A 24,621-nucleotide genomic window follows, 5' to 3' on the forward strand; every position below is an offset into this window, starting at 1 on the left:
TATGGCAGCCTGGCTAGAAGATATGATTTCCCTCGAGTCTCACTGCCCCCTTCCCCGAGACCCTGACACAGCCTCCCCGAGGTGTGGCCCAGCATGCAGCCCCCACCTATGCTGATCCGGCTTCTTTAATACACAAACTGCCCCGGGTAACAGGGTCGGTGGGTAGTGGAAAAACCAACAGAGTAAGAAAGGGTTCAAGAACATCATGGAGTGTGTGTGGCCCTTATCTGAGACAGGTTTTGCTATGTAGACCAGTCTGGCCCTGAATGGAGAGATCTACCTGTCTCTGCACCACCACACACTAACCTTATTTGGATCCTAAAACAGGACAAGTATAAAAAAATGTCACTCATCAGCTACTTTGGAGAGAACTGCCTGCTGGTCAGCTTTCTAGCTGCCACACTGTCTTGTGGCTGTGCTGAAAAGGAAAAGCCTTATCTGTTTGAGCTGCACACTGAGATCCTAATGGATGAGACGACGGGCCTGAGGCCAGTGGGCGTTGGAGAGCAAGTAGTGTGTGCACACAGGCAACCCGTCAGGACTGGGGCTGCTGGGGGTTAGGAGGGAGTGGAGGGGTCACCATTTTACTTCACTTTGTGTCTTTAAACCCTGAGACAGGGTCTCACTGTGTGGCCCACCGGGTTGGCCTCTCGACCCTCCTGCCTCGTCTCCTAAGTGCTGGGATTACAGACGTGTCTTGCAGCCCTGACTCATCATCATTTCACTTTTGGGTCTGCTTTGCAGTTCAGCAGACCCTAGTACTGGGAAGGCTACTCTGGCAGTGAACCACAGGCTCCCAAAGGGGTCACCCACACCAGGGGACTCTAGGTCTACCTCCTTCCAAAGCCCCAGCTGACGAAGGAAGGAAGGAACAGGGTCAGGAGCCAGGGAACCAGAATTCTACTTTCTACTCTCCAGATGTCAGGGCTGGGTCAAGGCTGTCTGTGCTTTGGCCAGTGGCCTGAGGCCCTCAGGGGGACAGTCAGGCCAACTACCACACCCTGCCCATCTGCTGCACTTTATCAGGCTCCCACCACTCCAGGGGCCGAGAGATGGGAAGCAAGCGGACAGCTTAGCACTGTGGTGCCCACCAAGAGCGGCTGCAGTGTTGCTGCGCTCGGGCCCTTCCTACCCTGGCAAACAGCCTCCCCCGCGGCCGCTCCGATCTGCCACTTCCAGAGCCTTCCTTCCCACGTGATGAAAAGGAGAAGGATGGAAAGTGGGAGAAGGCTTGTGGTGGAGGGGGGGGGGGGATCTATATATATGTGAGAAGACAGAAGAACAGATTGTTGGGGACCAAGAGAGGCAGCAAACCCACTGAGGCAAACAATAGCGTCTTGGGAAGTTAAAAGCAGCTCCGCGGCACAGCCTCCTCCAGCTCCACCTGCCCACACCACCCCATCCCAGTGCAGGGAGGGCAGGAGAGGGAGGTGGGAGTGGCCTGGCTGCCAAGGGCAGGCTAAGCACAGGGGGTGGTGTTTCGGTCTGAAGCATCTGTCCCCCCACTCTGTCATCCAGGCCCTGTGTGGTCAAGCCCAGGTGCCCATCTGTTGAAGGGCTGCGACCAGCCCCCACCTGGGCGTGCCCACCTCTGGGAATGCACAAGCCCAGCACATGTGGACCGTGCTTTGATCAAAGAACTGGATAGAGGCAAAACAGTGATAAGGGGATGCCACCTTCATCAGAGCATCTCACTGCTCCCCGTGGGTGCTAGGAGCAGAGTAGGGGATGGGGATGCCCTTCCCATCTGCAGGAGTGATGCTTACAGAAGCAAACACGGGGTGCTTTGGGCAGTGCCCACTGCCTGCTGTCTCAGCTGGGCTTGCACCTACTGTGCCCTTAGTCCAGTAAATCTGGGCAAAGTGGGGGGGAGGGGGCTGGAGGGACAGTTCAGCAGCAGGGTGTGTCCTCAGCACTTATGAGGTCCTGGGTTCCACCCTAGAACCACCAAAGAAAGAAAAATAGAAACAAAACAAAACAAAAAAGCCCTATCGAGGGACTTGCAAATGACACTTTTGGGGCTGCAGCTAGGAGACTTGAGGTTTATAACCACCAATCTCACCCCAGAAGCTGAGGTTGATGATCAGAGATGGCAAGCGCCTCAGCCAGGAAGGCCAGCAAACTGGTTTCAGATGCAGGTCTGGAAGACAGCTGTCCCGGGACAGGCAGGAGCCCTTCTAGACCTAATCATGCAAGCCTAATCAAAGAACACAGTTAAGATTTTTACAAGTTCCCTGTTCTGACTCAGGACAGGGCCTATGCCTTTGTTTTGGCAAAATGACAGATGAAGTAGCCTTTAAAATAATTCCAGAGAGCTGGAGAGATGGCTCAGAGGTTAGAGGACTTCGGTTTGATTCCCAGCCCTCAAATGGCAGTTCACAACCATTTATAACTCCAGTTCCAGGGGATCTGATGCCCTCTTCTGGTCTCCACAGGCACCAGGCACAAATGTGGCAATCACTCCTACATTTAACTGCCCAGTAATTTAAGTGGGCAGTAAAAACTATGGTGTACGACGTGTTGTGATATGAGGCTATAACACGGAATGGATCATCCACGCTACTTAATGTCGGCATTACCTCACATGTTCACGTTCTAATTTGGTACCCACCTCAGGTTCCAGCCAGGCTCGGGGTTTACACACCACACAACAGGGGTGAACTGCAGGAGGGGATCTGGGATCAGCACTGATCTAGAGCTGGGCAACTGCCCTGGTACCCAGCCCTTTTCCCCACTGACAGGCTAATTAAACACACACACACACACACACACACACACACACACACACACACCAGTTTGGGAGGGTGAGGTAGGAGTGTAGAGAAGTGCTCCATAAATGCCCAATAATGCCAGCAATCACATGTAAGCTAGGACTTTCCCAGGGAGCAAAATGACAGCTTCCCAGGCTGTGCCCACTTCCCTGAATCCTTCTGGGAACCCGGAAACTGCAGGCTTTGTTTTTTCAAAATACAGACTGCAGATCTCCAAGACTAATGCACCGATTTAACAATTCAGTTTCAGCACAATGCCATTTTAATTGTGCTAGTCCACTCATACAGAGAAAAATCACGGCGGCCTCCCCTCCGAGCTGTGTGGTGTCCCTTAGGAGTGAGGGAGGTGCCTCAGAAAGACTGCACAGCAGCACACTGAAATCCTGAGGGATGAGATGACAGGCCTGAGACCAGCGGGTGTTGGGACACCAGTGGAGTGTGACAAAGCCAACCTGCTCAGGACTGGGACTGCTGAGGGTTAGGAGAGTGTGAAAGCAGATACAGGGACGGCCGGGCAGGAGGAAGCACAGACCACCAGGATTTAAACGCCGTTTCCAGAGCTCTTTCTGAGCTACAGTTCCTCTCCTTCAAACAGCATGCAGCACGGACCATCTTGCTGGCTATACTGGGCCTCTGAAGCCAAAGAAGGTGTCCTGAGCCTCACACTTGGGGACAAGGCCAGGCAGGAACAGGGAACAGCAGAAAATGAGGTGCATGGGGTGAGGCCCACAGATTACAACTAGGCTTGCAGGGAAAGCTCTAGGTACACGGACCGAAGGGGCTTGGGGAACAGTGCTGGTTTCTTTGAGCCTCTTTATGAGAAGATTAGGGGTCTTAATCCCTGGCCTGCCAAATAGGCAGCCGGGACAACTGCCTTCCTAACAGTGATCAGGCATCCCTACTCAGGCAGGGGACTCGGCGAAGACCTGAGCCACCTCTATTGGTGCACAGTGACCATACCAGCTCCATTTTCACAAAATACCCGAATCATAAGAGGAACCTGGCTCAGCAGGTGGGGCAGGGGGTATGAAGCCCATGTCCTACCATGCCCTGTGGACTGTCCCCATCAAAGGAGTGTATCGGAAGACAGACAAGTGCCCAGCAGCTGGGAAGTACTGCCTGCATGTGGCGAGACCTGCCCTGCAGGGAAGATGGACCCTCTTCCCAGAACGATGGCCTGGCTTGGCCAGTGGAGCCTTTAAAGGAGTTGCAACCTACCTGGGCAGACGGCAGCTCCTCATCACTGCTCTCTGAGGACTCTTCTGAGTTCTTCTCTGGGGGTGCTGGCGCTGAGGCTTTGCTTTTGGCAGGTTGGGAGGGACCACCCTTTGGAGGGGACAAGACTTGAATAAGCATGTGACAGGGAAGGGTGGCCAGCTGAGGAGGAAACATGGCACCTCTTGTGCTGAGTCTCCAAGGACACAGTGGCCTTTTTTTTGGGGGGAGGGGGGGGAAACAGGATTTCTCTGTGTAGCTCTGGCTGTCCTACAACTTGCTCCATAAACCAGGCTGGCCTCGAACTCACAGAGATCCACCTGCCTCTGCCTCCAGAGTGTTGAGATTAAAGGAAGGTGCCACCACTGCCTCGTAGACAGTGTGACCTCCTGCATGAGCCATTTAAGAGCAGGCTTCGGCTGGGCAGTGGTGGCACATGCCTTTAATCCCAGCACTTAGGAAGCAGAGGCAGGCGGATCTCTGTGAGTTCAAGGCCAGCCTGGGCTACAGAGTGAGTTCCAAGAAAGGCTCCAAATCTACACAGAGAAACACTGTCTCAAAACAAAAAACAAACAAACAAAGGGCAGGCTTCATGGACCATGTGGTCCAAAGCCATAGAACTGTCAATCAGTGAGGAAAAGCTGGTGGTGATGCCAACTCAGAGGAGGCCCAGGAGGAGGGCTCTATGCCTCCCAGCACGGGTGGGACTGTACTCACTGAGCAAAATAAGACCTAGGCTACCAGTTTCTCAAGAGAAGAATCTCAAGAGAATATCTCAACTTGTATGAGGTCATGACTGGCTGAAACTGACAGGGACCATGTTGATGACCTCTGCTGCCACCTTCCTAAGGTGCCACATCAGGTGCCATCACCTATCAATTCTACCAGATTGCATCAACAATGCCAGAGCTCAAACTAGACCTGTCACAGAGCCAGCCTCCTTTCTTCCCCATTCCCTGGGCCCAGGCTTCACTGAGCCAGACAGGCCCTCATTAGGCAGAGATCGGTAACATGGCCCCAAGCAGCCTTGTAGCTCTGTCATAGGGGTATCTTTGCAGGCTGGCCTTAGACCTTGGCAGAACCTTCCTCAGCTGGCATGGGACTGCTGTGCCCAGGGATGTGGGGGCCCTGCAAGCTACCGGAGTAACCTAGGATGTCCTATACTAGAATGGCCTTGGTTTGAGACTTACAGTGCATTTCATTCAGGAACGTGCAGAGCACCTGGGGGCAAGGGATCCTGGAGTTAGAACTTCTACCTGCTCTTCCCTACCACCAGGCCAAGGTCAGTTATGACTAAGGAGTTGGTGACAGTGGTTCCCAGGCCTGGCAGACCTCACCTTGGCTGCGATGATGGCTGATGGCATCTCCCCGTCACTGTCGGATTCCTCACTGCTGCTCTCTGAGTCCTCCATCTTCCTTTTCTGGGCCTGGGTAGCTGTCGGTCCTGTCTTCTTGGTGGCTCCTGGATGGACTCCTTTTCCAGGGGATGCCTTGGCAGGGGCTGAGGCGGCTCTGACCTGAGAGGTTTTCCCCACAGGCTTTATCTGGAGAAGCAGTTAGGGAAAAGAGCTGGAGAACCCAGGTGGACGCTGAGGCACGCGAAGCTGTGCCTACAGGCCTGGGCTGAAACGCTGCCGTAACCCCAGATCCTCCTGCGTACCTGGGCTGGTGCCTCTTCCTCACTGTCAGACTCTTCACTGCTGCTCTCCGAGTCCTTCCCTGCTCCAGCCACCGGCCCCTTCTGTGCTTGGGTCGCTGGGGACCCCGCCTTCCCCGCGGCTGGAACAGACCGCTGGCCCCTTGCAGAGACAGCACTGTTCTGACCAGTACTCACAGGTGCTTTTCCCTGAATGGAGAGGTGGCAATGGTATTGGAGGAGGAAGGAGACAGGTAGGTCCTTCCTGGTCAAGCTTCTATAGAGTGTGGCTATGGGTACCCTACTTGTGCAGAGTATGATTAATGCTAGGTCACAGCTAGACCCCTTTAGACTTATCCCAGCTTGTTTCGTGGCTCGTGGTCCCAACTTGCCTTGGATGGGGTCTCCTGCTTTGCTGGAGCAACTGCAGCGCTCACTTTTCCTGATGCAGATGCTGGACCTTTGGCTGGAGACGCCTTAGTGGGAGGGGGGTTGGATCTGGCCTGAGCAAGTTTCCCCAAGGGCTTGGCCTGGAAGGAAGGAAGGGAATTGGTAAGGTTGAAGGGGACCTGCCATAGAGCAATAATAACAAAGAACACTGTGCAGATACTCTTCCCAACTAACAGCAATGTGGACTTAAGAAGTCACTCAAGCCGGGCGCTGGTGGCGCACGCCTTTACTCCCAGCACTCAGGAGGCGGATGCAGGCAGATGTCTGTGAGTCTAAGGCCAGCTTAGTCTACATAGTGAATTCTAGGACAGCCGGGGCTACATAGTGAGACCTGCCTACAAAAACAAGACAAAACAAAACCACAAACAAAAGAGGCATCACTTAAGTTTACTCGGCCTCACTTTCACCTCTATAAAAGGCATATATAATAACACACCTGTGATATTTTTGCAAAAATTAAATAGGAGATTGCATGTTTAACACAGTGTGTCACTAACAAACACTCAAATCCCACACTGTAAAGCTAGTAGGTATAATCCTAGCCAGACAAAACTGTTTCTTAGGCTCCCTTTCAGCTAACGTGCTATGTCATTAAATTCTACTTAATGGCAGTTGAGTACTGTATAAAGCTGTAAGCCTGTGTCTGTCTTCTCCCTGGAATGCAGAGGGAGCTGGAACTCAAGCATCCACCTCAGGCCATGAAGTAGGAACTGAGGAGGAGGCAACAGAACAAGATGGAAACACTGCTTCGGTTTCTTTTTCTTTTTCTTTTTAACTTATATATGCTCCAGGAGTAGCCCAGGCTTAGGATTTTTTCTGTTTAGCCTCATCCTTTTTCCTTTGAAAGGTTTTTTTAGATGCAGATGAGTGTTTGCCTGTGCATATGGCTATGTATCACCTTTACACCTGGATGGCCATGGAGGTCAGAAGAGGGGTCAGATTACCTGAATCTGAGCCAGTAGGGCAGGTCCCTGGGCAGTAGGTGGGCAGGTGAGGTCCCACCTATATCCACAAGGGTGGATTGCTGACAGGAGGGTAGCCAAGGCCCCAGGAAAAGCACCATTCATCAGGCAGTACAGCAGGGCCTGAATGTTGTGGATTATTTTAAGGTGTATTACTTTTGTTTATATTGTATTTGTTTAACTCTGTGAAGCTGTGTGACTGTGCCTGTCTAAAACACCTGATAGTCTAATAAAGAGCTGAACAGCCAATAGCAGAGGCAGGAGAAAGGATAGGCAGTGCCAGGCAGAGAGAATATATAGGAGAAATCTGGGAGGAAAAGAAAAAGAGACGTAGCCAGAGAAGGAGGAGGACTCCAGGGCCCAGTCACCCAGCTACACAGCCAGCCTGGAGTAAGAGTAAGATGTACAGAAGTAAAAGAATGGGAAAGCCCAGAGGCAAAACTAGATGAGATAATTAAAGTTAAGGGAAGCTGGCAAGAAACAAGCCAAGCTAAGGCTGGGTAGTCATAATTATTAATAAGCTTCATGTGTGATTTATTTGGGAGATGAGTGGCAGGCCCCCCCAAAAGAGCAAAAGCAAACACCACCACCTGAACTCAGGTAACCCACCCCTGGCCTCTGCCACCCACAGTGCTTGTGGTGCTATAAAAGCCAGCTCTCTGCTGCACAGCTGTTTCTCTGCCTGAAGGTGCGCCCCTCTGCTTCACCAGGTGACTTTCAGTTCCTCGCTGATATCATTCCTCTCAAAATAAATATCTGAGGTGCCATGCCTGGCTAGTCCCACTGCAAAACACCCCAAAGACCCCACCTCATCCTGCTGCAAGAGTGTGCACAGTACCATGACCTGTCCAGGTGGGACCTCCCTGAGGGCCAAAGCCCACAACAGCAGTGGGCAGAGTGCATGGGACACAGCCAGATCTGTGGGAACCTAGAGCCGGGAGGCTCAGGAAACGAGGGCAGGGGAGCCTGAAGCCCAGTTGTGTCCGAGCCCCAGGATGCTGTGCTCTCGGGGCCCAAGAGCAAGCAACCTCAGGTGAGCCATCCTCAGTCCTGGTCCAGACTGGCTCCACCCTACCTCACCTGTGCTGGGGTCTCATCCTCGTCCTCACTGCTGGATTCCTCCTCGCTGTCCCCCGAGTCTTCCTGAGCTGGAGCCCTGACCTGGGCAACCGGAGGCCCTGTCCTCCCAGGGTGCACTGGGGTCATCCCTTGTCCCGAAGCAGCTTTCCCTTGGAGGCCCTTCCCCACAGACGTCCCCTAGAATGACAAGAGAGTGAAAGGGTTTCGCAGGGGCCTGAGCTGCCCCTTGGGGGATAGCAGTGAGCCACCTGGGCAAATGCAGGCCTCACCTGTACCCTCATGGTGCCAGGAGCAGCTTCCGACTCACACTCACTAGAGGATGAGGAGCTCACTAGCACAGGGGGGAGTGTGGTCGATGTGGGGGTGCCTTTCCTTGGGGAAGCCTTTGCTTGCTGTTCCAGAGCTGGTTTGGCCTGTGGAGAGAGTACAGAGGAAGGCTGGAGAAGACCCCTTGATTGACAGGCCACATCTGTGCTGGGATGCAGCTCCTCCTGGCCTCCCTACCAACCAGAACCCACATAACTCTGACAGGAGGTGTGCTGATCAGGGCGGTACTAGGCCAGCCAGGCCCCCCCCTTCTCCTCAGGTTCCCCACCTGAGCTGGAGCAGAGGCTGCCGGCGCTGCCTCCTCTTCGCTGTCAGCCGACTCCTCGCTGCTCTCAGAGTTGTCTCTGCACCTTTCACTCTTGACCTGGGCGGCCACAGGCCCTGCCTTCTGAGGGAGTGCAGCAGGGGTAGCCCTCCTCCCCACAGCCTTGGCCTGGAGGGAGACACGTGAGATCGGTGGGGAGCCCCAGGAAGGATATGTGCAGCAACCAGAGACGCAGACGGGAGCCTGGAGCGAAGGGTCTGGAGCCTGCAGCCACACGGGCTCCCGTGCTAGGCCTCGCAAGGGCTCACCTGGGCTGGGGTCAGAGCCCTGGCGCTGTCGGACTCCTCACTGCTGCTCTCCGAGTCCTCTTCTGCTTGTCCCATTTGGACCTTGAGAGCTGCTGACCCTGCCTTCCCAGGGCAGGGTGGTGGGTGGGCGCCTTTTCCTGAGGACCCCAGGCTCACAGCGGAAGCAGGTCTGACCTGAGGACTTTTCCCCAGAGGTTTCATCTGTGAGTGATAGAGGGTGAGATCAGGAGAAGATGCCCTGGTTTTGAAGAGGGAGGATTACAGCCAGAAGGCCTTTCTAGGCAGGGCACAAGGCCCCTGGCCTCACCTGGGCAGAACTTGTGCTTAGGGTCGCGGCTGCTAGTGTCTTCCCAGAGTCGCTCCCGGACTCCTCACTGCTGCTGTCCGAGTCCTCCGGCCTCCCTGCCTGGGCCTGGGCTGCCACAGGCCCTGCCTTTCCAGGGGCGACTAGAGGGGCCCCTTTCTGGGAGGACCCCTTGGCAGGAGCTGAAGTACTCCTGACCTGAGGGTTCTTCCCAGAAGTCTTCGCCTGGTGTGAGAAAGTGAGGAGTGAATCAGAAGGTAGATTAGGTGCAAAGCTCTGACAGACTGACAGACAGACAGTCTTATCAGTCAGAAGGGACAGGCTAGATGTGTGCAAAGCTTTGACAGAGCAGATGGGCTGGGACCAGCTAAGCGGACAGGTCCAGCAGCCTTCTAGGTCTAGGCTGTGATGCTCCCCACCCAGGCTTCACCTGAGGAGTGGTGATGTCAACTGGCTCCTCCTCCTCACTGTCAGAATCGTCCTCACTGCTGCTCTCTGTATCTGGCCTTCCTGCCTTGGCTTGGGCGGTTACGGGCCCAGTCTTCTCTGGTGGTGCTGAGATGGGCCCTTTTCCAGAGTTCTTGGCAGAAACTGAGGCAGCTCCGGCCTGAGGAACTTTTCCAGGGGCCTTTACCTGATGAGAGACAAAACAATTCACTCTACTGTCCTAGCTACTCTGGCCCTCTGGTTCCTTGGCAATGACCAGCTCCATATCCTTTTAGCACCAGAGACCTTACTCATTTCACCTGGCCACTACCTCCTTAGCCCCCAGTGACACCAGTCTGGACAGCCCCTGCACAGAAGTGGTTCAATCCTTAGCTGGACAAGTCCGCTCTGTGGGTACAGGCACTAGCCTCTGAGTCCGGCCAGTTCACAGAACAGCTGGCAGGGCTCAGGACAGAGATGGGGTATGCAAAGGTAGCTGGTAAGTAAGGGACAGCCTGAACACAGAAACATAAAGCTTCCATGGGCTTCCTGTGGTAGACAGCAACAGGACCCCAGAAAGCCTGTCCTCAACCACCCAGATCCAGTTCCCACATGGTCTCCTCTTCATCCACTCTCTCTACTGTTCTCCGCCAACGGCTCACCATTGCCTCTAGGGTTTGGCAGGGCGGCCCAGGCCTTGTCTTCTCATGAAGGTCTTGTCTACCCTGTCCCAAGTTTCCTGGGAAGTAAGTGGGTCTGGACCTTCTCAGACCTTCTGTGAGGAGCAGTGAGTCCTCACAAGCTGCAGTCAGCTTATCTCTACAGATCTGAACCAACACCCACAATGCAGCCCGGAGCAGGAAGGGTCCGTACACCTGTAACTTACTTCAGAGCCCCAACGCCTAACTATTTCCCCTGACCCCTTCAACTTCAGGTCTTTGGCCCTCGATCTCCTTCTGGGGCCTTTCCAGACCACTTCATGTTGTCAACCAGCAGCTCTTTAACATTTCCACAATTGCACGTATGCTTTCCCCGACCCCAGCCCTAGATGTGGACTGCCCTGACTTGTTCTCCTTGCTCTAACTCTAAAGCCTTTCTAGACTTTTCTGCTCGTCCCAGGGTGTGTTCAGGGCCATAAGATTGCTAGCTGAACTACACTCCACGGGGAAAGGCCCCCAAACGGGAACAGAAGAGATTTTCTCTAGGGTTTGACTGCTCAGGGTCTGTTTTGGCTAGAAAAGCCAGGAAGAAGAACTTCAAACTTCTCAAGACGCCCCAGGCACATGTGGTGGTCTGAATGAGGATGGCCCCCATAGGCTCCTAGGTTTGAATACTGGGTCCCCTACTGACGGAACTGTTTGGAAGGATTAGAAGGTGTGGCCTTGTTCGAGGCGTGTCACTGGCTTTGAGGTTTCCCAGTTAGCTTTCTCTCTGCTTGTGGATCAGATATAAGCTCTCAGCTGCTGCTCCAGCTCCATGCCTGGCTGCTGCCCTGCTCTCCCCCACGATGGCCATGGACTGTCCTCGGAGCTGTAAGCACCCAGTTAAATTTTCTTTTTTACAAGCTGCCTTTGTGATGGTGTCTCACGATAGTACACGCCTGGAACCCCAGAATCTGGGAGGCTGGGGCAGTAAGAGCGTGAGTTAGAGACTCAGAATGAAGAAAACTTTGGGTCTCTTCCCAGCAGGGCCAGCTACGCTGAGGACAGTCGTGCACTTGCCATTATGGAAACCAAGGCAAATGATGTAATCACCAGAGTAGAGGACCTGCCCCCCAGGAGCCAGCCATTCTGGCTGCTGGCTGGAGGACCCAAAGGGCCATTTCGACAGGACTGAAGGCCCCTGGCCGTTTTTCCACTTGCCCCCATTCTTCTCCCTCTCCATGAACTCTAGAATGGGCCCTCTTTACACAGTGGCTTTGCCAGCATCAGAAGCCCTAGGCAGTGGGCCAAGGGCCAGGCCTCCCTAGGCTCACCGGGCTGGGCCTCCCAGCGGGGGGCTCGTCCTCACTCTCGGAGTCCTCCTCACTGCTCTCCGACTCTTCTGTGTCTGCGGTCGTCCCTGGTGCAGACGGTGTGCCTTCTTGGAGCCGGGGCGTCACACTCCCTAACTTGGTAGGGCCTGGGGCTGTTCTTGCTGGTGGCTTCTTGGCAGGGGCTGGGGACACTTTGGCCTGGGCTGGTTTTACCGAAGGTTTCACCTAGAAGCAGGAGACAGAGGCAGCAGAAGAAAACCATTTCCCCTTTGCTGTCCAGCTCCATGGCCACAGGGATGAGAAGGGGCACCCTGAGGTTCATGTTTGAGTACTTGGTTCCCAACTGCTAGAACTGTTTGAGAAGGATCAGGGCAGGCTTAGGTTTCCAAAGACTCATGATCTATATCTATATCTATCTATCTATCCCCAGTGTTCCCTCTCGGCCTCCTGCTTTTGAAGCAAGCTGCCAGCTCCCAGCTGCTCCTGCTCCCATGTACAGCATCATGGACTCTGACCCTCTGAAACCCTAAGTCCAATTAAACTCTTATAACTGGCCTTGGTGTCTCAAGTCACTGTTCTATGGCTATGAAGAGACACCATGACCAAGCCAACACTTGTAAGAGAAAGCACTGGGGCTGGCTTACAGTTTCAGAGTGCAGCAGTTTGGATGTCACTGGCCTCCCATAAGCTCACAGGAAGTGGCACCATGAGGAGGTGTGGCCTTGTTGGAGGAAGTGTGTCACTCACTGTGGCGGTGGGCTTTGATATTTCATATATGCTCAAGCCGTGCCCAGTGTCTCAGACCACTTCCTGTTGCCTGTGAGTCAAGATGTAGGACTCTCAGCTACATCTTCAGCATCCCATCTGCCTGCACGCCACCTTGTTGTATCATGTTGTACCATGATGGTAATAGACCAAACCTATGAAAATGTAAGCTACCCCAGTTAAATGTTTTTCCTTTGTTAGAGTTGCTGTGGTCATGATGTCTCTTCACAGCAATAGAACTCCTAACCAAGACATAAAGGTTTAGTCCATTATCACCACAGCAGACAGCATGGTACTAGAGAAGTAGCTGAGAGCTACATCCTGATCCACAGGCAGAGAAATGGAGTCTGGCATGGGTTCTTGAAACTTCTGAAACCTTAAAAGCCCACCCCTACTGGTGACACAATTCCTCCAGCAAGGCCACACCTCCTAATCCTTCTAATCCTTTCAAACAGTTCCACTCCCTGGTGACCAAGCATCCAAATGTCTGAGCCTATAGGGCCATTCTCAGCAACAGAAAAGTCACCACTACAAGCCCCTTCCTAAAAGCATACGCTCTCCCATCTCCCAGAGGCAGGCAGAATCTTACTCCCTTTTCCCAAAAAGGCACAGATTGTTCAAGGGCAGCACAAAGGCTTACGGGACCCCTGGCTTCCTTTCAGGCAGAACTCAGCCACCATGCCCATTGGCACACAACAGGGTCCATCCTGAGGGGACCCTCAAACTAAAAAGCATCTGCCTGTGGTCGCTATCCAGGGAGAGGCGCCTGGTATCTGCACTGGCATGAGCTTCTTCCTGGGAATTCCTTAGTGTCCCAAAATACTGAAAGCCGAAAGTAGCTGGTAGGTCAGTCAGTCCTTGCTCTACTTCTGCACTGAATGTCCCACATGACCCTTCAGTGTCATGTTCTTCCCCAACATGGCTCACTGCTGCCAGAGAGCCACACTGGTTTCTGGTCCGATGTGGTATACTTAGGTGTTGGACTTCCAGGAGCAAGGCCTAGAGTGAGGAGATCCAGAGGTGTCCTTACGCCGTATGATACTCAGGGCCCAAAAGCAAGAAAGTAAGGAGCAGCCTGTGGCCACATCTTGGACAGATGGGGATGGCTCAGCCTTCACAGGGTCACTGCGTTTGGTGAAGCAGCACCCTGGGCACTGTATCAATCTATCCCTGGCTCCTGCTGGTCCTCCGTCTAAATTGTCCGACCATTTGACATTATGATACAACACTGTAATTTACAAAGTTCATGCCCAGGATCCAACAACTGAAATAAAAACACCCTCATTTTTCATATAAGATGATGACTTTGTATTGAGCTGCGGGTTGGCTATACCTGCTAACAGTATTTCTAAAAGGGACACCTGGGTTCCTGCCACTGGCACCTTGTCACTGTTATGTCAGCCCTCCAGTGGTCCTCACCACCTCAGTTTTGTGTTTGAAACCTTGTGACGGCCCCTCAGTGACCCTACAGATAACCCCTAACACCTACAATGGCCTGCTAGCTCAGACAGAGGACTGAGGCACTCACTGCCTTGTCTAACTTCCTCTCGCGCCACATTCCCCTCCCGCAAGAAACTGCAGATCATCCATGCACTTCAGACACACAAGCCCCCTCCACTTGTCTCTGCTGGTGCTGTGACTTCTGCCATATCTGCTCACCGGGTGTCAGGCTGACCCCACTTAGGTAGGAAGTCTGCCTACCCAGCTCACTTTGTAGACTCAAGTTCTGGTGTCAAGTATTCAAAAACGCAGAGACGAGGCTACAGACCAAGGGTCCTGTCCAATTCTAGCCTAGCACCTACATTCTCCATTAAGCTCAGAGTCTTCTTGGTAGCCTTACCCCTGATCCCGTCAGTTACATTCCAATCAGGGTCTCTGCTCCCGTGTCTCCCTCTCATCACACTGGACCCTGATGCTCAGCACATCCCGAGCAGTACCACGTTCTTCATACCACAACCGCTCAGCCTTGGCTGTGACCTTCCCAGCTGCTGACATGACTGCTGAGTTGATAACTGGGATCCGAACACCAGCCAGGCTTCTGGGAGGGTCAGAGGCCGCAAGACAGCCATGCCTGGGGATGGGTGCCAATTACCTCTACATCTGTCTCATCACTTGAGCTGGAGGTATCTTCACTGGAACTGCTGGCTTGGCCCGTTGACAACATTCCTGAGGATGGACACAGGGGACTGAGTACCCTTTCCACATTCACCTCCCTTCCCAGAGGCCCCATGCCAGCTGCTAGTCAAATCTAGATGCCAAGAACTTTCTCACCTGTATAGGGTTAGCTATCTGCCCTGACCCGCACTGGGGTGGGGGCCCCCACTATCCATTTGTACATCGCTCTTGAGGCCTTGGTAAGGCTAGCAGTACCCGATGGTTAATCAAGTCACTCTTTGCTATCACACTGGGGTATGGGAACAGACTGGGCACTTACCTATTCTGCCTAAGAAATGCAAACAGGCCTTTCCATTTAGTTTCTAAGTGGCCACAGTGGTCCCTATAACTCACCCGAGAGAGACAGCAGGAAATGCCACCCTCTGAAAAGCCCACCTTGTCTGAGCAGCTGACCTAGGAGGTCAGGAATGGGGGAAATGGTTGGTGGTGCAGGACCCTGACTATCACAGAGGCAAACCTGTGCTTAGAATGTCTCAAATAGCACACCAGTGCTTAGGCCTGCCTCCCTGTCCCAGGCTCTGGGGGGCCTCTCACCAGGCTTGGCAGTGGCACCCAGGGCTTGGACACTGCCCTCCTCCTCAGTTTCTGAGGCCAAGACAGTGTTTGCCGAGGGCTCTGCTGACTTCTTGGGTGACTTCCCAGAGAGCAGGTGGACCACTGCCTTTCCTGATGCAGGATGCAACACAGAGTTCACCATCTTGTTGGCTGTCTTGGTCTTTGCCTACAGAGTACGAGAGGGATGAGCATCTGTCATGACAGAACACATGAGAAACAGAGCACCCCCCCCCCCAATGTGGGCCCAATTTGGCCACTTCCTACCTCCTTCCCTAGCCTAAGGGCAGTCAGCTCTTAACAGCCTGTAACAGCCAACTGATTTGTCACCTTGTCTTTATAGTGGATGAAGACGCCTTTCTCAGGCGTTAAGTGCATTACCATTCCTGGGTCACAGTAGCTCCTGCTCTGCATTAAGCAATAGTTCATTGTGATATCATTATTTCATCATTACTTTTATATATTATTGCTATGTTCTGGTTTCGATGACATAATCATTTCTGTATCTGCAACAATGTTTATAGATTACTGACAAATGACATTTTTCTAAGTACTTTCTGCTTTAGAAAATTTGTAGAGTGCTGTACAAACACAGAAATCTTATTTATGACGGCACTCACTCCACTGCCTAGCAGAGCCCACACCACACCAGGTATTGGAGAAGGGCGACTCAGTGAACAGGTGAGGGTAGGGGGAGGAAGGAAACTAACTGCCCATGTGCCATGTGGCTCGTGGTAATGAGGATCACTTCTAGTTCACAGAAAAGGCAGGTGAAGAATGAGCCTTACCACCCTATCCTGACACTGGAGACTATGCTCTACTGGATGTAACCCCCACAGGTAACAAATAACTCGGAAATGACTCACCTGGGCCTTATCCTTCATCATGCCCGATGGCAAACCTGCAGCCATGGCTGAGGAATTGACAGATGTCAGTCTTAGGGCTGGAAGACACACACACTGTGAGCAAGGGGGTCTCTTCTCATCTGAGAAAGATGGGCAGAGCCCACCCCATCTCACAGTCCTACTGGTACTGGCTGCTCAGTGCTAGAATGAGGACCTGAGGCCGAGCCCAGAACCATGAGGAAGAGCTAGCTCTGTGCTGCATCAGTTTGCTTATGATGTCGGCATCCCTGAGGGACTCCAGCTGCTCCATGGCATGAGACTTGGAGGCCCCCAGGGAGAGGACAGGCTTACAGTCCTACCAACTACTACCACAAAATATGCCTGACTCTGGCCAGTGCTCTTTACACAGGGTGCCAACCCTTAGTGCTGATAATCCTGGCAGGCAGGGCAGGGATCAGGCGGCCAGCCCTAGGTGACAGAGAAAGCTCTGTGGAAGTTAAGTGGTTTCCTCGTGGAAATGGTGCTGACCCAGGAGCTGGGCCTAGCTGGAGATATTGAGATTCAGACTATGGAGGGTTTTAGGGAATGGTTACCTTAGATCTCAGGTACAGGGGATGTTATGAAAGGGACAATTGTTGAAACGGACAGCAGGACTGGATTATTTCCTGGCACTTCCACGCTCCTTTTTCTGCACCGGAAGTAGGAAGTACACACAAAAAACCACATAGCTCTGCCCTTTATTGTGACTTCCTATCAACTTGTGGCCAATCTTAGACACCGCCTCCTTTTCCCCTCCATATCACACATTATTTTGAAGAAAATGCTTGACATCCTGTCATGTTACCCACAAATACTTCAAAGAGGACTCAAGCCAGATGTGGTGGCACATGCCTATCATGCTAGCACTCAGAAAGCCAAGGCGGGATGTTCCTCAGTTTGAGGCCAGTCTGGACTACATAGCAAGACCTTGTCTCAAGAAGAACTAAGGAAAAACAACAGAAACCCAAACTGAAACAAAAACCCAAATGTAGAAAGTCAATTACAAGTCCATTACCATAGTCCTACAAATTGATTACTGGCTAAAGAGACTGCAGACTGGGGTGGGGGCGTGGCACATGCGGGACCTACTACTGCTGTTTTGATGTCAAATTGCTCGAGTGTGTGTGTGTGTGTGTGTGTGTGTGTTTGTGTATGCACCTTTACATAGTGGGTAGCAACGCAGAGACCCATAACTTGTCCAAGTTGAGAGTCAGTGCCGACTGAGCTCTCAATCCTAAACGGGACACAAATCAAGCCTCCAAGGCTCAGGAAGGATGCAAGAGCTGGTGAAGTGCTGGCATGTGGGCATGACAAGGTCATTCTCATGACCTCACTGTAGCTAGAGTTAACTACACAAGATTGGTCAACATTCGAGCAGGCGGCACTAATTGGACTCAGTGTATTGATCACAACAAAAAACAAACACGACAAAGAAAAAGAGGATATTAAGGTGGGAGGGCATCCTGGGGGAGTCGGGTGTGGGTACAATTGTCAACATATATTGTACACATGTATGAAACTGTCAGAGAACAAATAAAAGGTATCGTTTAAAAAAAAATGATTACTATCAAATACCCAGTCAGTACAAACATTTGCCATTTCTGTCTGAAGCAGGATTCTGTCCACATGCACATAGGTGGACACCTGTTTGACTGGAAGAAACAGGGCAAGGCTTACAGGCTGCCCGCCAAGGGGCATGGGCAGGCATGATGAGGGTGAGGACAAGAAACCCTGCATTTTTCTTCCACATGCTTCTTACATATAAACCGGACCTGCTTTGCATTTATCATTTAAGATTAAGATATAAAATACATATCCAGTATCCTCTCAAACATCTGGCACAGGATACACAAGAAAAATAAAGACAAGACTGCAGAATTGGAGGTGTGTCACTGGGGTTGTGCTTTGAGGTGTCAAAAGCCCACACTGGCTCTTTGTCTGCAGACCAGGATGTAAAGCTCTCAAGTACTACTTCAGTGCCTGCCTGCCTGCCGCCATGATGATCACGGACTAACGCTCTGAAATTGTAAACAAGTCCCCCAGTTAAATGCTTCCTTTTCTATAAGCTGCCTTGGTCACGGTGTCTCTTCACAGCATTAGAACAGTCAGTAAGACAACCAGCAACTCTTGAAGCAGCCCCAAGGCCACTCACCAGAGGGACCGTCAGCACCTTCTGAAGTGGCCCCAACACTCGTACAGGTGTGGCCGCCTTCCCTCCCCATCTTTAGCGTAGCATTAGCAGTGAAAACAGCTCCTGGGGAGTGAACTGAACAGCTGTGCGGGCCTTTTCTTTTCTTTCTTTTTTTTTCTTTTCTTTTTTGGAGACAGGGTTGTAGTAGTCCTTGCTGGACTGGAATTTACTATGTAGACTAGGCTGGCCTCAGACTCACAGAGATTCATCTGTCTCTGTGCTGGGATTAAATGTGTGTACCACTGTTGCATGAATCCTAATTGGTCTTAGATATTGGAGTAAATGCTGAAGGATCAGAGGAAACAAGTCACAGACACTTCCCACCTGGCCAACTCCTCAGCCAAAAGGGGAAGATTCTATCTCTACAAATCCTCAGACTGAATGCCCATGAGCCCTCAGCCAAAAGGGCACGGAACTCCTGTCTCCTCCTGCCTTATATTTCTTTCTCTGCCCAGCCCTTGCACTTCCTGTCTCAACCTTTCTAGTGCTGGGATTAAAGAAATGTGACTCCCAAGTACTGCGATTAAAGGCATGTGTTACCACTGACTGGCTGTTTCTCTTTTAGACTGGATTAATCTCATGTAGTCCATGGTGGCTTTGAACTCACAGAGATCTCTGCCTCCTGAGTGCTAGGATTAAAGGTGTGTGCTACCACTGCCTGGCCTCTATGTTTAATCTAGTGGCTGGCTGTCCTCTGCTCTTCAGGAAAACTATGTTAGAGTACAAACAACGTATCATACACACTACCACAGCTAGTCTTCTGGGATCTTATGATTCTCCTTTGGATCCTCAGAACTTGGGGTCACAACATCCGCCACAAAGGAAAGGGCTCCCTGGTACGTTCTAACTTCCCTCTGAAAAGCCCCATTTTTCCTGGGCTTACAGTAAAGAATGATTCAGAGGGGAACACTGCTATGGAGCAGACTGGCACTCCACAGCTGTCCCAGGGGAAGGCCCCAACCCTACACAACACCTGGTAGGGACGGTTCTTACTGGCTTTGGCAGTTTCGGGTTCTGCCTCTTCTTCCTCCTCCGAGCTCTCTGAGCTGCTAATGGGGTCTGACACCCGGAACTTCTTGGCCTGCAGGGCCACATCATCTTTTGCCTTCTGCTTCTGGCCAAGCTCTGAGGTCCTGCAGGACAGAGAAGACAGGACATATCCATGAGATTTGGGAAGCCAGACTCCTCATCTACTCAGCCTTCAAAGAGTTTATTTAGCGGGACACTGGCACAGTGTGGAACTGTCTGTGCTATGTACCCTCACCCACTTCCTAAAGTACTGTTCTCAGTATCACAAGCAGCCAACGGTGTTACAGAACAGCAGCAGCTAACAACCATCAGGTGACTGGCGACAGCCCATGGGGCACGGCACAGAACCATCCAGGTTCTTCTTACCTTAGAAGTGTGTCCTCCTCTTGTGCTGGGGTCCCTGATCTTCCCTTCCTGAACCTGAGTGCGGTGCAAAGTATCTTTGCTAACACCCCTCCCCCACAGCACTCTGCGCTGCCATCCAGTTTCATTTCCTTCTGTCTTCTGCCGACTGCTTTCTTGATGAGTCCCCCACGCTGTAAAAACGGACCCCAGAGAGGACAAGCAACTCACTACAGTCCCCCAGTGTCTGGTATATACCTGGAGAAAGGATCCATTATGGAACTGGCCTGGGTCAAGGAGGAAGCAGGGTGGGGTGGGGAGAGAGAGTGTGTGTGTGTGTGTATGTGTGTGTGTATGTATGTATGTATGTATGTGTGTGTGTGTGTGTGTGTAAGACAGCTTAGTCCCCTGAACTTTGACCTCCCCCTCCCCCCTGCAGGAAGCCACTGTCCAAGCCCCCTTCTTCTCAGTTGGGTTTGACGCTGCTCTGTCAGTCTGGGATGTGCTGCCAAGGTCCCTTCTTCCTAGGAGGCCACTTGTCAGGAAGCTGCTTTTATTACATGGATCAGTTTGTTCCACCCCTCTCCTCCCCACAGAATGTGAGTTTCACAAGATTAGAGATTTTCCCGTCTTCTTTCTCATTGTCCGATTTATCAAGAATGGTATCTGAGGAGAGTCCTGGGCAGCGTTTCCACTGGCCAGTTCTAGAGCTCATTAAACAGACCACCGTGTTGGGGCTTCACAATGCAGTGAGAGAACTGTTCACTTCGCAGATGAAGATATTCTAGGCGCTCACAAAAGTTGCTCAAGGTCATCCAGTTAATTTCTGGGTTTGACTTTACAGGTAATCACCGGTCTAGGCTGGCTCTGGCGAGTGAGATCTTTGGTCTACTCTGTGCCCATCACCCACAGAGGGAACCAGAGGCAGGAAATAGTGTGTGGCGCAGCTCAGGGAAGGAAGCACCGTAAGTAACATCTGCACACCTGGGCAAGATGGAGAGGACAAGGAAAAGTGCCCTGTGCTCACCAAGCAGGAGAGCAGTGTTAAGTGTGGATGGGAGGGGACCTTAGCTCTCCCCCAGAGCCTGGCATCCTCTGCCTTCAGAGCTGTCATGAGGGAGCATTCACTACCAACCTCATTTTCAGACACTCAGGAAAGTGCTCACGTCCCGTGCCAGGCACCCTCCTTCATTGCCCTTACTCCCCCTATTACCTCCTTTGACTCCTGCCTGCCTCCCTGACTACAATGTAAATGGCCAGAAAGAAGAAACTAGCTGGCCCACACCTTTAATCCCAGCAAGTGGAGGGCAGAGGCAGGTGGATCTCTGAGTTTTAAGCCAGGCTGGTCAACAGCCAGGGATACACAGGAAACTCTGTTGGAAAAAAAACAAAATGTACAAACAAACAAAAAACAAAACAAAGAAAAAGAAACCAACTGTCTCAATCTTTGTTTTTCTATGGCAGGATCTCACTATGTAGACCAGGCTAGTCTTGAATCCTCTGCCTCCCAGTGCTGAGATTAAAGAAGGCTTGAGCCATACCACAAGCTTTCATTCTTAAGAGCTCCAGCTTTCACTGGGTGTGGTTCAGCATGCCTTTAGTCCCAGAACTGGAGGCCAGCCTGGTCTAATAGTGAGATCCTGTCTCAAAAACAACAAAATGAATATAAAAAAGAAAGAAAAGAGGTGAACCCCAGCTCTGAATGTCTCCCCTATGACAAACTACACACAAAGAAATACCCACACATGTGATGTAACCTGCCTTCTGAAAGCAGCAAGTATGTCCACAGTGGCGATCAGGTCCTATCTTAGGCCACATGAGTACACTGGCTTGTTGCAGAGATGATTAGTTAGAGAGACTCTGTTCCATCCCTTCCCTTCCACCAGACTTACTGTTGCCAGTGTGTATAGATGTCCAGAAGGGTGACAGGCTGAGTCAGGAAATTCTTCTGTAGAGAAATAATAAATAGCTTCAACAAGTACCCAACCCAATAGGTCTGTATCCTCCCTGGGCCTGCAACAGGTACCTCAAAAATGGTCTGTTTGCTCTTAGATGTCTATTTGGCGTTACCAGCACCATTCAAAAGCTTCCAGAGTCAAGAAGGGCAAACAGTTCCAGTTACAAACCTTTCAATATGATACAGTGGTAAGAGGTACTTTGGAGAGCTGGGCACATGAATAATCCAAACTAGCATTACCCAGCATCCCTAGCACAGTTCAGGGATGGAAGCCATACGGCAGAGCTTTCCCTATCTAACCTCTTAGATGGTTTTCAAAGGCTTGGCTAGTCAATCTCCCCCAAACACAAGACAGCCCAAATCCTGAAGGCTTCCAGGTGACATACTGGAGCCTACTGGATGTCTGGAAAGAAACTAAGCCCAAATAGTGCAAGGGATTCTATGTGTAACTACCCTGGTTGTCCTCAACTCACTCTGTAGACCAGGCTGGCCTCAAACTCACAGAGATCTGCCTGCCTCTGCCTCCTGAGTGCTGGGATCAAAGGCAAGTGCCACTACCGCCTAGTGGGTGCAAAGGTCTTAGTTAAGCTGGGCGGTGGTGGCGCACGCCTTTAACCCCAGCACTCAGGAGGCAGAGGCAGGTGGATCTCTGTGAGTTCAAGGCCTGTCTGGGCTACAGAGTGAGTTCCAAGAAAGGCTCCAAAGCTACACAGAGAAACCCTGTCTCGAAACCCCCCCCCAAAAAAAAAGTCTTAGTTAAAACAGAAGAAAACAGGTACCAGGCCTAGGCTGAGAACACACTGTGTAACGTCGAGAGCAAACACCCAAAGTGCGCCAATGGGAGTCAAAAGAACCACATGCAGAGAAAAAAAAAAACAAAACCTGGCAGCGCCCTTTGCCATTCTTGTTACTGAAATGTTCTCTCCCTTGCCAACCACACACTTCATCTCTTCATTTCCTTCTAGTCTACTCCAATGTCATCCTCTCCATAAGACATATTTGACCAACTTAGTTTTAACTGGAGCCTGACATCCCATAGCCTCACTGTGGCCAGCAGCTGCCACAATCCAGATAGGCTAATCCACAAGCTTTTTTTTTCTTTTTTTGGTTTTTCGAGACAGGGTTTTTCCTAGAACTCACTCTGTAGACCAGGCTGGCCTCGAACTCACAAAGATCTGCCTGGCTCTGCCTCCTGAGTGCTGGGATTAAAGTCGTGCGCCATCATCACCTGGCTGATTTTTATGTGTCTGAAAGTTCTGTAAGAGCAGGACACTCTTGCTTGGGCATACAAACCATGACAATGGATGGGCACTCTGTCTCACTTGCCCTATCTGTTAAGTTATATAGTTGGGAGTATGAATGGGAAGGGCACCAAGGTCTAGGAAAGAAAGCCACAAATAACATCTTAGGGCAAAGCAACCTCTTGGGTTTTGAGTTAGTTTGTTTTTGAGACCGGGTCTCACAATGTAGCCCCTGGCTGGTCTTGAAATCACTATGCAGACCAGGTTAGACATGAGTTCACAACAGATTAACCCACCTCTAGAGTGCTGGGATTAAAGGCAAGCACCACCTCACCCAGTGGCCCTGCAGCTAAAGTGAAATCCATCTCACCAGTGATTACCACTGTTCTTCTGGGAAGATTATCCATCACAGATCATTCCAACCTGTCTGCTTTGCCTCCAACTCTCTGGGAGACTCTATAGTTGTGTATTTCAAACTTCAGGCACAGCAAACTTTCGGACACTCAGAAGCTCCACTCCAACCTCAGGGCATCAGCGCCTCTAACTACCTTGAGCTCTCAAATCAACTACATCCTCAGGGAAGCAGTCCTGGATATTCCCCTCCCAGATTCGGCCACCCATGTTTTAGTATCTCTAATCTCCCATTCTACAGCTTAACACAATGCTAATCATACAGTCACTTTTGTGATTCTTTTGTACCCTCTACTAGGCTGTAAGATTGGGTAGAGGGGTCCTGCGACTGGCGCTCCCCATTTCAATATCTGCACTTCAGGGCCAAATTAAAAGTTGCCAAGTGAAAGAACTTTGAAATTCCTACACCACGAGTTCGAATCTTGTCATAACCAAAGACAGTCAAGGGCCTGCACACCCTACATTCCAGATCACCAACTAAGGGGACCTTCCGTTCGGCCTTCCCAACAAGAGTGGTGCCAATCCACCCCAAGACCAGCGGCTAGCTGGGTGCCCTAGGAAAACTGCATAGAGCCACGTGGCCTGAGATTAGGCAAACTTAAACCTGCGGCTACCGGGAAACCGGGGCGGGAATTACGAAGCTGCAAGCCTCCGATCAGAGGTTCCGGCCCGCCCACTACACCGAGGAGGAAACTGAGCCCCGGAGGTGGCTGAGAGTCGCAGGGGGTAGGGCAGAGCTTACTGCTCCTCCTGCACCCCTGGCCCGCATCTCAGATCCGCTCTGGCCGGGTCTCCTGGGAGGGGCGCGGGCTACTGCTCTCCAGGACTTGCACTCGGCCCTCCGACGCTTACCTGGCCGCTCTGCTCCTTCACTTCCCGCGCCGCGCGGACGTAGCCAGCCTGCAGCAGATGATGGGTAGATGAGGGGAAGCAGCTCCCGCCGCTTCCTGGCCTCGGCCATGCCAGAGATCCGGCCAGCCTATTCACGTGCACGCCCCCTCGCCCCCCGCCAGCCTCTTCCCTCGCGCCCTAGGACCTCATGTTCCTCACTTCCGGCCCTGCGTCACTCAGCCGAGCGGCGCGCTGGGAAGTGTAGTCTCGTAGCTGGAGTGGGCCAATCTGATCGAGTGGGCGGAGCCACGAAGGCTCATCTGCTTGGCCATTGGCTAGGAGGCGTGGCCTGGTTGGAACCTGCCTTCGGGACGGCCATGGAAAAAGGGCTCCTTCATCCTAATTGTGATTTACTCCTTGAGGGGTTTACTGTCCTGGTCTTATTATACCTGCGGCGTCTTTATTCATAAATCTTCGAACTTCCCGACCACTGGCCCAAGCTTCCAAATCCTCATTCATTTCAC

At 51.9% G+C, this 24,621-nt stretch overlaps 1 protein-coding gene across 1 annotated transcript in view; it reads right to left on the bottom strand.

Moving 5' to 3' along the window:
- The window catches only part of Tcof1 (treacle ribosome biogenesis factor 1), a 34,117-nt gene extending 9,823 nt beyond the window's left edge, over positions 1–24,294 (bottom strand). Inside the window, 18 exon segments of the mRNA XM_036204786.1 lie at positions 3,990–4,097; positions 5,324–5,530; positions 5,647–5,832; positions 6,015–6,152; positions 8,115–8,291; positions 8,384–8,527; positions 8,710–8,874; positions 9,015–9,215; positions 9,322–9,543; positions 9,749–9,952; positions 11,720–11,944; positions 14,577–14,650; positions 15,194–15,380; positions 16,078–16,154; positions 19,280–19,419; positions 21,550–21,605; positions 24,119–24,181; positions 24,183–24,294. Coding sequence (XP_036060679.1) covers positions 3,990–4,097; positions 5,324–5,530; positions 5,647–5,832; positions 6,015–6,152; positions 8,115–8,291; positions 8,384–8,527; positions 8,710–8,874; positions 9,015–9,215; positions 9,322–9,543; positions 9,749–9,952; positions 11,720–11,944; positions 14,577–14,650; positions 15,194–15,380; positions 16,078–16,154; positions 19,280–19,419; positions 21,550–21,605; positions 24,119–24,181; positions 24,183–24,227 — 2,619 coding nt within the window. The 5' untranslated portion in view covers positions 24,228–24,294.
- Between the last annotated feature and the right edge of the window lie 327 nt (positions 24,295–24,621).

This window comes from Onychomys torridus, chromosome 13 (assembly GCF_903995425.1).
Source record: "Onychomys torridus chromosome 13, mOncTor1.1, whole genome shotgun sequence".
Taxonomy (NCBI): Eukaryota; Metazoa; Chordata; class Mammalia; order Rodentia; family Cricetidae; genus Onychomys; species Onychomys torridus.